At 38.9% G+C, this 14,858-nt stretch overlaps 1 protein-coding gene across 1 annotated transcript; it reads right to left on the reverse strand.

Annotated features, from left to right (window-relative positions):
- Positions 1–6,180: 6,180 nt before the first annotated feature.
- Positions 6,181–11,375, reverse strand: mlnr (motilin receptor). The gene is made up of 3 exons (XM_080888383.1): positions 11,243–11,375; positions 10,059–10,881; positions 6,181–7,563 (listed from the first exon to the last, which is right to left on the reverse strand). The coding sequence occupies exons 1-3, from the start codon at positions 11,339–11,341 to the stop codon at positions 7,256–7,258; spliced, it is 1,230 nt and encodes a 409-aa protein (XP_080744509.1). The 5' UTR covers positions 11,342–11,375; the 3' UTR covers positions 6,181–7,255.
- Between the last annotated feature and the right edge of the window lie 3,483 nt (positions 11,376–14,858).

Raw genomic sequence — 14,858 nt, forward strand, 5'->3', positions numbered from 1 at the left:
GACAGAGGTAGGTAACGTTAGCCTACATGAAATTATTTGTCTGAATGTGATAGTAACCTAAATTTTTAGCATTAAGCTAATGTTACATGATTCGCTAATTGCTAATCAATAAATAGCTAGTTAACTGTTTTAACGTCAGTTAATATTGTGGAGGGGGCTAAATTGTTATGGAAAATAATAATGTAACGTTAGGTAATTACAGTACTCCCACCTTTCCCACCATTCCTCATTTGTATTCATCTTTTAAGCAGGTGTTTTTTGTTTACATTGTTATTGCCTTCTGGTTAGCTAACGTTTACCCTGCAGGTAATAGTCACTTTTCCACCCCTGTATATATTATAGTTGTAAGCCTAGTTGTTAAAGTGCACATCATTAATGTTAATTAAGCAATATCACATGAGAGGGAATGCTGTTTTTTAATATGAGCACTGCTGTGATTCGGTCAAAGATAATCATAACATAACATTCTCATATGATATTATACTGTTACTTTGCATTCTGCTATTCAGCATTTCACTGTAATGATGACAATAAATTGAATCTAATCTAATTTGCATAAGAGTTAACATCATACATATATCTCTTTGGTTTTTCATTTATATTATATCATTTCATTTTATTCCTGGAATCATATGTTTTTATTATTAGACTTTAATACTCAGTGGTGTCACATACTCCTCTCTTCAGATGCACTGTTGAAGTTTCTAAATCCCACCCCTGGGCCATCTACCACATCTACCGCTGCTGCCTCCACTTCAGCAGCACAACCCACCAGTGATGCAGCATCAGCAGCACAACCCAGCCATGATGCAGCAGCATCAAGCGGCCTTCCTGTTGTCTCCACCTCAGCAGCACAACCCACCAGTTTTGCAGCAGCATCAAGCGGTGTTCCTGTTACCTTATTTATATTGTATTTTTAATTTCTTTTATCCAACTTGTTGACACGTTTTATTGTGTTTATGTATGTAAAATTTATTGTATTTCATATATTCATTTTTTATTTTTTGTATTCATTTATTTATTCATATATTTTTTTATCTTGTTAATTATTCTGATTGTGAATTTGCTTTCTTTAAGTAAAAAAAAAAAGGTCAAAGACAAAGCTATTCGGTTTCTTGTGAGTACATACACTACACTGCCGATGTAGGGGGGCGCCACCTAAAATCTTGCCTAGGGCGCCAGATTGGTTAGGGCCGGGCCTGGGCAGCTGCTATTACAAATGAAGCAGATTTCCCAAAATAAATTTTGCTATGGACATACTAATAGATGTTTTATTCAAAGAAATGAACTTACCATTTAGTTCCAGAAGGCAACAGCTTTAATCTTGGGGGACAATCGTTTGCTTTTGCCACATGGCAGCTAAGAGTTGCTGTGACAAGGCAGCCAAACTGTACGTTTCAATCCTTTACGTCACAACAGCAGCAGATTATCTGCCAAATGAGTAAACTTATTTATTTACTCTTTTAGATCATAAATATAGTTGTTCTTGAAAATGGAGTACATGCACTATTTTATTGGCGAGAATTACCCATTTAAAGCCTTTATTTTGAAGACAACGTTGTCACGGATGTGGTGTTGTTTTTCTTTATTTTGATGTGGTTAAGCTGCGCTGGTAATCAGGTGGGTGGTATGTATTTTTGCTGTGCATAAGAAACATGTTTGGGTAGAGTTCAGTTCCTTGCTGTAGGTGGTTCTCCCACAGTATCCTGACAAATGTCTCATTAAACCACATGCACTTTTTCACATTGCTATTTAATGGTTGCTTCATTTGGTGTAAATATCCTGCAGGGTCTCTAAAAGTTAACTTGACAACTAATTAGAACAATGTGACAAACTTGAAAACAAATTTTAATATCTTTAATTAAAAGGGTGGTGTTTGGGGGTCATTTCTAGCTTTAAATGTGGACATTTGTAATTCGTTCAACGTGTTTGCATATCTTGTGTTTTCTTGACAATGCGAAGAATTACCATTTCTTTTTTCTATAATGTAAGTCACAGATACTCACATCTAGTAACTTCATTTTTAGTCTGTTGGCTCATTTGGAGTCTTATAAAATATATAGAAGTAACTCTACTATCCTGTCTGTGGCCTGAATGAAGACAGGTCAGTCACTCAAAGGGTTCACACTGTTGAACTGTAAATGCTTTATGGTAATTTCGCGCTTTTTTTTGGCCATGCAAAATTTGATACATGATATGAAACTCATGGCCATTGTCACTCATTCTGTTTTTGTGAAGTGTAATGGATAGATGGTTTTAGAGTTTAGATATATCTTTATGTTCAGCTGTCAAATAGTCAAAATCCAGTTTGACGAGTTGTAGAATTGTTAGAATTATGCATCTGTCATTGATTCAGGTGTGCAGAGCTTTCTAAATTAACTGTAAAGACATAAAGAAGAATGGAACAATTGAAAAATAAATGAAAGTTTATTTAAAGTTATTATTTTATTTGTACTTTTAAAACCATGTATTGTTAAACAATAAACATGAAAATGTTTCTTATATTTATGCGTTGCGTATAAGCTGTGTAATGTGACACTATAGCCTGTACAAAACTCGTCCCACAAGCCTGTAACATCATTTATCTTGTCCCTGCATCACTATCATGCACAAGGGATATATAGAAGTTTTCCATAATTAGTTATGGTATTGTTTATATTTACAAAAAGAGTAATAAGCACTCCGAGCACACTAACCTCCACCGAGGCAGCTCACTCTTTAGGCAGTATCTACTTTTTAAGGGAACAGTATTACATTCATTGGGTTTTCGTTCACACGTTTGGCTTTTGTTATTTGCATTGTTGAAACTCTATTTCAATATGCATGACATCACTTTGAGTACAATAATTTTATTAGTTCTTATTTATGTAGAGATGGTACATTTGCAGCATTCATTTCATTGTTATTAGAACTGGTTACTGTAATGTACATAACAAAGTCACAATAAAATAATGTGATATTTAGAATCCACATATATAATTTCCTATATGCCTGCGTATTGTCAAAACAAACAATGGCATAAAATAGCTCTATATAGCATTACTATCACTTTGACCTTCAGATCAATATTTTGGCCTTGAAAATCAAAGGTCAAGCATGACATGATATTTTAAATCTTTATATAGCACTTCACTTTATTTTAAAAATAACCCCTTTGTAAACTCATTTTGTCTATGCGCTATTTACCAATCTAAACAAGGATGTTAAGAGATCATAAAGAGCACATACAAATATCAGCAATCACTTTTTGACCACTCAAATCCTCAGCATATCCCTTTTCCTTCCCCTCCTCTTGATGCGTTCATAGTCCAGATATAGTGCAAGTTGCAATCACAGTATTGAAACATCTAACTAACTCCAGAAGAGGAGCATCTGTAGTTGTTTAGACATTACACCTTTTTAAACTAATTTCTAATGCAACTTTTCAAACAGCTCAAAAATCAGCAAGAGAGGAAGTTGAGAAATTATTTTCAAAGATAAATAATGCTTAGTAAAGGAGTCTTGCGTGTAATGTTCTGAGTCAGCTTCGAATTTTTAAATAAGATACTGAATCTGATGCGTTGCAGACTGTTTTTGCAATATGTCTTGTAAAACAAGAAATTCAGAGGTTGCATGAAAATGCTGTGCAGTTTAGTACAGGCTGGTTAGTTTGCTATATTGTGATTGAGTTTAAAGTACTGCATTATGTTTGACTACTTACATCTAGTGTGCTATTATTAGGTTACATCAAGGGTGGCAGGAGACATCTCTTTATATTTAAGGAGATGATGCTGATTAGATTCACCCTCTTAATTCTACTTTTTATATGAGTTTTATAGTAGTGTAGGGGGTGGAAATAGTTGATATACTGGCCTATTTTTTTTATTTTGTTTAATTAGTTAAAGCCACAAATGTCAGAGTAGCAGCACAGGTCAGCTGATCACAGCATGTACACAAAAATCTACTGGAGCTCACAAAGCAAACTGGTATGTGACTTATTCCTAAATAATTATTTTCCTTACATTGCACGGCTCCGTCTGATCTTAAGGTTATCACACCTGCTAAATCCCACATTAACCCCTGAGCCCCAGGAACATCAGTGCAGTTTGTTAAAGTAAATGATACTATTTTGCAGCACCATAAAGTGGGCTGAATTAGATTTTCTGGCATATTTCACACCCGTGCTCTAAAGTCTCTCAGTTGACCAAATGTTGAATACTTTTTAGACACTTAAATAGACATCAAGTCCATAAGTCTATAAAATTGCAGCCTCTAAATTGCAGGAAACTACCCTAATTTGTAGAAAGAAGGAGAGTATTGACTCTTCTGTATGGAACATGGCTCATTACACAGTGGTGGCTGTTTACAAAAGGCTTTAGAAGATGAGGTGATTAGTAAATTAAGGTTCGTTATCACTGTCATTAAAGCGTCGTGGGAGTGCTTGGTGGTTTGTAAAAGGGAAAGTCGTATTTGTGTTTGTTGTGTTACTGTCACCCAGCTGTGACAACAAGAGCACGAGGGTAGCACTGCCACCCGTCTGGCTCGTCATGGCAGCAAAACATGATTGTGAATGGTTGAATTACCCGAGCCATTTCAGGCTTTTATGTTCACACAAGATAAAATGACTAACACCCCCAAATACTGTTGGTCACCAAATTCCCTCGGCTCTCCATTATAGCAGCTTTCAGAGAGAACATTTTTTGGGTACAGATGATTGACCTCACAGCCAGCTTGGGGTGGCAAAAGCTTTCTCTTTGGGGAGGTGCATGGAGAAAAAGAGATGGCATTAGAGAGCAGTCTACCTAGGAAGAAAGCCAGAAGGAAAGATAATGAGCCCCTGCAGGCTTTGTGGAAAGACTAGTCCTGCAGACCCTGCTCCTAAATAATCTCCATTTTTGCACAGCTTTCCTGCAAAGGTCAGTAGGCATAGGGAGCCAAACAGGAAGTGAATGCATTGCTGATAATTTGTGGAAATGAGGTAAAAAGGGAAGCTGATAAAGATTTCTTACAGGGCGAAGGTGGAAACCAGGAGCCCTTAACTCAAACAACATTGTTTATGTAGTTTAGAACCATCTAAATCTCAGGAAATTGCTGGAAATTGCATATAGCTTTCACACACTGTCTGTCTGAAGAGCAGTATATTCTGGCTCCCCCTTCTGGTGGAAACTACCTTAAATGATGTCTGTCACTGGTATCATGAAATTGCAAATTACAAATGAGGCAGATTCCCCTTACAGCATGCAACATCGAGTTTTACTTTTCATCAGGGGTTGCTCTGGTTTCCTCTGACAGTCCAAAGATATAGATGATAGCTTAATTTGTCATTCTAAATTGAAAATAGATGTTTAAAATATACTTGAGTGTTCTGTTAAATTACTGGTCCTTACCTTTTACCATTTGAGACAGAAAAATGCATTTAGGCTGCTGTAATTCGTTATTACCAGGATGCCCTAAAAACCCCCTGAAAAGCCATCAGCTGATCCAAAATGCTACAGCAAGAGTACTGACAGGGACTAGAAAGAGAGAGCATATTTCTCCTATATTGGCTCCGTGTTAAGTCCAGAATCAATTTTAAAATCCTGATCCTCCTCACATACAAGGTCTTGAATAATCAGGCCCCATCTTATCTTAATGACCTCATAGTACCATATCACCCCATTAGAGCATATGATCTAATTTCTACTTAAAGATGAAATGTCAGGTATTATTCTGTATTAACCATTCAGACAAATCCCTACTTACATATTTGCACAATGTTCGAGGTTTGCTGATGAAGTAGACATCGCAGCCTTAAAAGTGGAATCAGAACAAAGAAATTGTATATGTCTGTGAGTGATTTGAGGCGGTGTAAAGAACACCACAGGGAGGTGTTGACAGCTCCAAACAAACCACTCACATCTACTCTCTTCATTATCAGTAAAGAAAATAACCGACAGAGGAGCTGCGCCTCTTGTTGATCTTTCCCCAGGTGATGGCACGATGGTCTGTGCGATATAAGGTCGTTCAGCTTCAGCTCCTCTGGTTAAAAGATGAATGGTTCTCTGAAAAAAAAAGTGTCATGGGGATGAGTCAGCCCACAGCGACTATGTCTCTTTGTATTTGTACAAACCGAGGGCCGATGATTCATAGGCAAAATCATGACAGTTCCTTTTAGAGAACAAGATGTATGATAGACAGAGCTAAGAATAAAAATGGGTTTATTTTATGCTTAAGACATTGTTCAGGTTGAAATATATAACTTTGACATTACCTTTCTTTCCACAGAGTATGAGGTACAAAAGTGTGCCATTTCTAATCCAAAACCCCAAGAAGAATTGTACAATGTGCCAAGATTATGCAAGTGGAAGCAATAAAAGCAATAAGCTCCGCTACTGCTGACAACCTAATATCTTTTTTCCTCTTTGAAATGCACTTAGAGCAGCCATTACTTTGAATATGGTGATGTGGGGACATTGCCTGCCAGTGTAAATCTAACTCAGGGTCCATTTAATATAATAGCCACGTCATCTTACATGTGATGACCGGCACGTACACAGACCCAAAGCCTCAAGACTCAGGTGGTATCACACACACAGACAGCAAGTGCCCCATTTTCATACTAATCTGCTTTTATCGAATGTATGCTCCATTAACACACACACACACACTCCATACACAATGTCAGATCTGCTCATCTAATAGCCCTCAGCTAATAGGTTTCATTTTTTGTGTTTTTGTTGTTTTTTGTTGTTGTTTTTTTATTAAGATAACAGTTACTCACCATTGATTAAACAAATCTTACAGCAGACTATAGTTAGCTACAATTAAAAATTTCACATGAACATTCAGATGTGGCAACCTTCATTGGTCATTAACAAAGAGAGATTACTCGGTACTTGTGAGCTGAAATGATGTGTGTAATAAAGAGCTAGAAAAACGTGTAGCAGCGCACAATGCAGAGGTAAATACTTCTGCATGAGGGGCGTATGACTAAGGCAGGAAGACTGCAAATGGACTGTAAATTGACAAAAATGATAATGCGACATGGCAGAACATCATCATCGTGTGTCCGTGAACAGAATGTCATTGAGAAGTAAGAAATGTGATTTTTGCATTGAAGCGCAGCGGAGCGCTCAGCCCTGTCACCCCCTGCCTCCACCATGGAAAAAAAACAGAGCATTTCTCCTCTACAAGCCTTCTCGACTCCTAACCCCCTGAACTTTAAAGAGACCTGCAGATTCCCCCCTGGCAGTGAAGTCAAACAAGCTTGTGAGTGCTCATTATGTGTTGACTCCTCTCAGACCCCTGTAAGGCTTTCATTCAGGGTGGAGATGTGATCTATTACGCAGAGCTGTCTCTGGCCACCGCGGGTTTGCCTGGGCCGCTGGTGCAGCAGGAAGAGCCGCTTGGCCGCGGCCCTGTACTTCCGAGACATCAGGTTATAGACGACGGGGTCGATGGAGGCGCTAAGGTAGCAGAGAACCATGGAGGCCATGTTGAAGTTCTGGCTCAGCATGGCTGTTTCGTAGTCGTCCACCTGGGCGAAGAGGTTTCTGCCGATGTGGTACGGCAGCCAGCAGATGATGAAGGCCAGCACCACCACCACTGAGAGGGAAAGTTTGGAGGGATAAATTAGTTTGATAAAAGTTATATAAGCAGACAGGTATCGCTGGCACTAAGGAACTGTCTCCTATTACAGTTATTTTTAGCTGACTGTGGACTCCTTTAAAAACCAGTTAAAAACATTTTGTTGATGTTATACTGATTTATTTTACACTAATTTATATACAGCTGTCTAACTTCCTGTTTTGTCCTGATGATGAGGTTAATACGCAGGCAAGCGTTAATGACTGCCTGCAGATAAGATTTGCCATAACATTACTGAAGCATTATGGGTCTCCATAAGTCTCAGCACATAACCGAGCGTTCCAGACGAGTGTTGTAAAACATTGCTTTAGATATGCATCCAGTGTTTCTTTAGTAAAAAATAAGGCAATAAAAAAGCACACTGGCACATTATCTGTTTTGGTATCCGGGTGGGTAGAGAGTTTCAGTGTTTATTAGTTAATTATTTTTACAGATATGCCTCCGTTTGTTTTCTGATTCCTGCCCAATACACAAGAGACATGAAGATATTAGCAGGTATGAATAAACTCCTTGAATATTTGTGAATGAATGAGCAAAACTTAAATATGTGATTGGAAAAGGGGAAAAAAAACCCATCTTTAGTTCTAAAAATAGTAAAATTCTCATAACACTCAGCTACTCTGCTTCATTGTGTGGGAGTAGTTGGATCAGATTTTATGAATGGCAGCAATCATTTCAGATTGGTGCACTGATATATCTGACGTGTTACAGCAAAGCCTTTTTTTCAGAAGACCAAAATAGAAATAGTACATACAAATATAGAAAACTCGTGTGGCAAAAAAAGCATCCAACTTACTTGGAGTAATTAAATTGTGTTCATGTTGAGCTCATTTATAACGAGAAGCTGATTAAGAAAATTGGTTTTCGGGATCTTTAAGTATTCTCAGATCTGTGGTCTATGCTTACCCTTGACATTTGTTAATGACCAGCGGCAATTACAGCTAAATCAAAAGAGCTTCTCTCCTTCTTCCCTGAAGTGACTGGAGACTGTAATTGGCTCCAACAATGAAGTCACATTTTTACGTAAGCAGGCCAATTAGAGCGCATATGCAGCAGAAAGCTTTGCCGAGAAGAAAACACGCCACACATCCAGCAAAGAGCAAAGTCAGAAACAGTGGGTGAGGTAATCACTGAGTCACCAGTATTGATCACGAAGCCCCTGCAGAATAAATTACTATAAACTTGTAATGGTGGAGCAATTTCTGTGAAGACCGTGATTGTTTGTTCAATAATAAAAATAGAAGCGGATGTAGCTCACATCGGCCTAAATATTCCTAAATTAACAATGACAGTTATCCATAAATGTAAGACATTAATTGTAGATTTAGTGTGAGACTCCTGAGATGTTAAAAAATGAAAAAAAAAACCTTGCATGGAATTTTCCAATAAGGCTGATTCATGCAGGTCCCTCATGGTGACAGTCCAATTTGGGATTCAGTGGATACAAATGGCATTGTGTTTGATGACGTGAGCTCTGCACAGTGTATGCTCAGCTAATGAACAGCATTTATATCCTAATACATACACCATGATTAAACATTTAGTTAATGTGGACAGGCCTGGCCCGGGTCTTTAACTGTAAAACAGTTTCCTGCACAGTCTACCAGAACTGCAAATTAAAGCAAATATATTTGCAGTGGCAGGACGTGACAAAATAGAGTAATTAACCAGCTGGTATCAACAGCAGCACACATGGAACCAGCTTTTTATTGATCAAGACAGAAGTAAAACAAGAGCAAATGATATATTTTTAAGGTGAAACTACTGGCTTTTAAATCAGTTCACCGACATGTGCGGCAAATGCTGTGGCAAAGGCAGCGCAGGAAAGGAGAAAACCTGAATTCAGACTTGTCCAATGTGTCTGCTGTTTGTCCTCAGCAGCAATAAAAAGGGAGACTGATGATATAAACTGATGCCTTCCTGAAAAAAGTGTTGGGGTTTTTTTTGTTTTCTTGTCTGTCCTGAAAGGTTACACTGAATTTGGAAAAAAGAGCAGCTCCCTCCTCCTGTAATCAGCTGTAAAATCAACAAAAAGTTAAGGAGCTGGTCTCATTTAAATGAATTTAGGTGTTTTTAAATGATTTGGAGACAGTTACTTCAGGCTGTTTTGCCCTGTTGTTGGCTCTAGACAATGATTTTTACATGTTTCGTAATTGAAATTCAAACACCTTTATATACTATTGCAGATAAAGCAGAATATGAAGATCATGGAATACATTAAATGCCACCGTTTTGTGCGAAATCAGTGATAATTATTATTTAAACGTTTATCTGCAGATGGCAAATGTGAGACTGAGTCACAGTGCTGGAACAGGTGGCTGTCTAATTCTTAAAAATCTCTCTGATGTACAAAATGTGACACTTTTAGAACCTGTAAAAATGTGCGTGCTCTGCTGGGATTCAGCATACCAGAGATATATACTTTCTGCATTGATGCAAATGTTCTTACTCACCCAGGATCTTGACTGTTTGTCTGTGTGGCCTCTCTCGGGCCAGTGCACAGGGGCCTTGCAGGTCATTTTTGCTCTTCCATAACTTGCACCCGATGGAGCCGTAGAGAAAGATGAGGCAGAGCATTGGGCAGAAAAAGTATGTGGTGGACACCCAGAGCATGATGTGCAGCTTTCCCGAGATGATGGCGTAGTTGGTGTGCTTGCACTGCCCCGTGTTGTAATCTGGGTGTGTTTCGTTGTCATACTCGACCCCTACCAAGAAGAGCGTGGGAGCTGCAGAGACCAAGGCGAAACCCCACAGGGCAAAGATGATGTACTGGACCCTGCGTCTGGTCACCACCGCCTTGCTTCGGAGGGGGAAGCTGATGGCCAGATAGCGTTCGACGCTCAGTGCCGTGATGTGAAGGATCGTGGCCGAAGTGCAGCCCTCAAAGATGTAGTGATATAAGCGGCACACGACTTCCCCAAAAAGCCAGGGCACATACTTCCACAGGCGGTACAGATCAAATGGCAGGCACAGGAAGATGATGAGGTCAGAAACTGCCATGCTGGATAGATAGAGGTTGGTGGTAGTCTTCATGTCCTTGAAGCGCTGGATGATGAGGATGGTCATGGTATTGCCTGTCACCCCGACAATGAAAATAAGGATGCAGATGACAGTGACAGGGATGAGGGTGGAGGTGGGGAACAGGGAACCCTCGTAGTGGTGGTCATCTATGTTGTCCATGTCCTCTGCTCCACCAGCATGAGGTCTTGACCAGGGCATGCCAATTTCATTAGGTGCTGGCACAGTAAAGATCAAAAATCTGGTTTCAGGGACCCACTGACAAGACAAAAATGACATATTAAAGAACCAAACCAAATGCCGTAGACTTTTCATTACTGCAGACATAATATGAATACTGAATTTGGATAAATCATAAATAAACTCACTGCACATAATAAAAATGCCACAACGACACTTGATGGTAATGAAAATGCAGACTGATTTCAAGCATTGCACCACATGTCAATGAAAAATATAAAACTAAACTCTAACAAAAATAAATACAAGATTTACGCAAAACAACATAATAAATAAAGCACTGCAGGTTATAGTAAGCCATGCAAACCAACTAGTACGATGCATTAAACCTTAAAAGGAAACTTAATGGTGTAAAATAGATTTTTGCTGGTGCTGGTACCTCGCAAATGGAGAGATCTTTCAAAGTTGAAACTTTTTGCAGTCCCTGTTGTGGTTCTGTGTGTGCCGAAGGAGAGCAGCGGTGGCAGGAGGTTTGCATTGAAGTGGCAGAGCCTGTCCTGGTGCTCAATAACTGGTTGAGCTGTGAGAGATGAAGAAAGGAGCTCCTCCTCCACAGCACCCTCAGGAGTCCAGGAGTAACAGCATGGGTGTCTGTTGTTTGTGTGTGTGTGCCTGGGTAATCTTTATAATCAAATGACAACAGGACAGATGATGGTAAAAGGCAAAAGACGGAGGATGATATTATTCTGGATTGAACATAAACCCACAAGACATAAACATATAAAAATTGCTCTTAATTCAATGATTCATGCGACAGTCAGTGTGCGTTTGCTGAGCTGTTTGGAAGTAGTGACTGAAAAATATGTTCTTTATCTGCTCCGCTGTCCACCAGCCCCATCTTTCTCTGAGTTAGGTATCATCTCAGGCTTGTTCTAACAAACCTTAAACTTCAACAACGAAGGTGAAGAAGGGACAGCGAAGGGTTTTTCTTCTTTGACTTTTCTGCTTAGTTAGGATTTTTAATAGAAGAATCAAAAGTTTAACTTGGGGTGACCTCCAGAGGGTATTGACCTCAGTTCTTGACTCCACGTCCCACTAATCCATAAGGTTTAGAGACCGTTTCAAGGCTTTGGAGAGTGCTGATAAGTATGAATATTAGAAAACTGCTACCTCTATGTGAATTGAACTGTCCTGATTCTTGTGGAAAATTACATTCCAGAAGTTAATTGCAGACATGAGAGCAGAGGGGTACTTTCACTTCCTGAAACACCGGTTTTCTGATATTTCTTCCAAGCTAACATTTATCCCAACGCTGCTTCGCTCTGTTGGTTCACAGCCACCACATCCATTACAACTCGACGAACCTTTCAGAAAAGAGACACACTGACACAAGGGTGTATTTGTGTGTTTACACTGAGCTGGCCCATGACCAGATGAACCAGTCGGACCTAAGAAAGGGTCAGTGTGAAGCTCTCTCCTCTATCATTGTTTGCGCTGTCACAGGGAGGCCTCGTTTGCTTGTTTTGAAAGGGTTTCCAATCCATCTTTCAACAGCAGCCAATGTTGTCCACAATGCGGCAACCGAGATGAGTAAGCACGCTTTCGCCTTCATTAATTACGCCATTTTTAGTTGTATTGTTTAGGTAGGTTTGTGCAGAGAACAAAAAGTCCCCCATGTCCACAACTTCACACACTACACTGAGCTTCAGTGTCCCTATTATTATATTGTATGATGTTTTATACGATAGAATTATAAACATAAAAAAATCAGGACGTTGAAGAATGTTAATAAACTTGTAATCTTTTAATCTTTTTAATATTTTCTGTTTTTATATTTAGCTGTAAATACCGTCGCCAACCATTTCATTAGAGATGTTAACATCTAATCAGCCAATCACATGCCACAATCTCAATGCATTTTGGCACTGAGGTGCTAAAGTTCAAACTGAGTATCTGAATAGGGGAGAAATGTGATTTTAGTGGTTGAAATGTGGCATTATTGTTGGCGCCAGATGAGCTGGTCTGTATTTTAAAAACTGCTGGTCTACTGGAATTTTCTCACACAATTACGTCTGGGGTTTACAGAGGATGATAAAAGAAAGAGAAGAGGGTATAAGCAGTGAGTTGCAGCTCTCTGGGCAAAATGCCTTGTCAGAGGTCAGAGGAGAATGGCCAGACTGCTTCTAGCTGACAGGAAGGCCACAGTAAGTCAAATAATCACTTACTACAGCTAAAGTATGCAGAAAAACATCCCTGAATGCACAGCGTGTCACATCTTGAAGGAGATGGGCTACAGCAGCTAAGAATAGAAAAGCTACAATTTACAAAGACTCACAAAGCTGGACGATAAAAGGCTAGAAAAACATCGAATGGTGACGTTTTAGTTTCTGCTGCAACATTCAGGTCAGAATTTGTGCTATGGTGTGGGGGATGTTTTCGTGGCATATTTTGAGTTCCTTAGTGCCAAGTGAGAATCTTTTAAATGCCACAGCCTACCAGAGGTTCACTGATGAGCACACCCTTTTCTTTATAACCACAGTGTAGCTGTAATCTTCTAATGGCTGTTTCCACAGAGACAATGTGCCATGTCACAAACCTCAAACAACCCGAATCTGGTTTTGTGAATGTGAAAAGGAGTTTGTGTACTCAAATTGCCTCACAGTCACCAGACCCCAATTTAATAAAGCTCCTTTGGGATGCATTGAAATAGGAGATCCAACAAATCTGCACCAACTGTGTGATGATGTTAGAATGGGCCAAAATCTCACGAGGATTGTTTCCAGCATTTTGTTGGATCGATGCCACTAAGAATTCAGGCAGTTCAAGGCAAAAGGAGGAGTCTGAACTGTTATTTCGACTGATCGCTCACTCACAAGGTGTTGCTACAGTGGATGGATCCAGGTTTGTTTGGGCTTTTTTCTTTTTGTCCTTTCTGATGCAACCCTCCTAGGGATTGGTGTGTCATCCAGGCCTCTAACCAGTGAATATATTAACCACTACACTATTCAGCCACTAAGGAGGGTATAGCAATCTAAATATAGTCCCTTATAGCTTTTCCCATAATTCTGCTTCTTTTTTGAATGTGGCTAGAACAGCATTGAAATTTAGATTTTCACCCTTACCACCAGAGAAGCAGCAGTTCTTTACTGATCAAATTTTTATAACCATCAGGAGATATAAAGAAGGGTGTTGAGGTGCTCTTTCCCTCCCTCAAACACAAGCCAGTCGTTCAGAAACAAGTGCTGCCAAAGTCATGTTGTGCACAAATAGGTAATCAAACACTCACATGTACAAACTTGAAGCAGGACAAAGAATTATAAATCTTTTATTGTGCATGGATCCTTTGTAGATATCATGACTATACAGATACACTTTAGATACATATCTATGATTATACATTTTTCCCATAACGAACATTGTAAAGTGATATGTCTGGTAGTATGTATAGTATAACAAATTTTCATTTTGGAATGTACGGTGTATGAGGTAACTGCAAACATTAAAATTACATAAAAATGGTCTGTTTTGTGCATATTTTACTCATTTTTGTAGCATTTTGTTAATCTCCCCAGCCAAAGGTAGTAAGCCCCCGGGTGAAGAGGTGTTAAAATGGCACGCTTTGCAATTGCTATCAAAAATAGGAATTTTGAATCTTTTTTCTTCTTCTTTTTTAAATGACAAAGAGGAGACATTTGCAGAATGTCTTAAGGACCAAATCATGTAATTATCCAGGATGTTTTGCAAGGTACCTGCATTTCATTTTGAAAGTTGCAACAGCAGTTATCTGCCCAAAACCAATCACTAGACTCTACAGCCAGATTACCACTGAAAACTCAGCTTAGCAACCTGTTAGAAATACTTAACACACAGAGAAAAGGCAAATTTAGATTCACAGGAAGTACATAACACATTTTGTTTCAGCTTTCAATGATTCATGACAGGATTTTTTTCTTCTTTTAATGTTCTGGAGAGTATTAACTTATATTACTTCAATATCATAAAAAAATATACTTCACACATGTATGACTTGAAAAAACAGAAACCAAAATAAATTT

The sequence above is a fragment of the Rhamphochromis sp. 'chilingali' genome (assembly GCF_963969265.1).
Source record: "Rhamphochromis sp. 'chilingali' genome assembly, chromosome: 8".
Lineage (NCBI taxonomy): Eukaryota > Metazoa > Chordata > Actinopteri > Cichliformes > Cichlidae > Rhamphochromis > Rhamphochromis sp. 'chilingali'.

Bases quoted from the DNA above. Each gene is read 5' to 3' on its own strand.
- mlnr (XM_080888383.1), bottom strand. From the start codon at position 11,341: ATGCAAACCTCCTGCCACCGCTGCTCTCCTTCGGCACACACAGAACCA. The intron at 10,882-11,242 runs GTACCAGCACCA...TTGTCTTGTCAG, and splicing joins AAGATCTCTCCATTTGCGAG to TGGGTCCCTGAAACCAGATT. The intron at 7,564-10,058 runs GTGAGTAAGAAC...TTTCCCTCTCAG, and splicing joins ACAAACAGTCAAGATCCTGG to TGGTGGTGGTGCTGGCCTTC.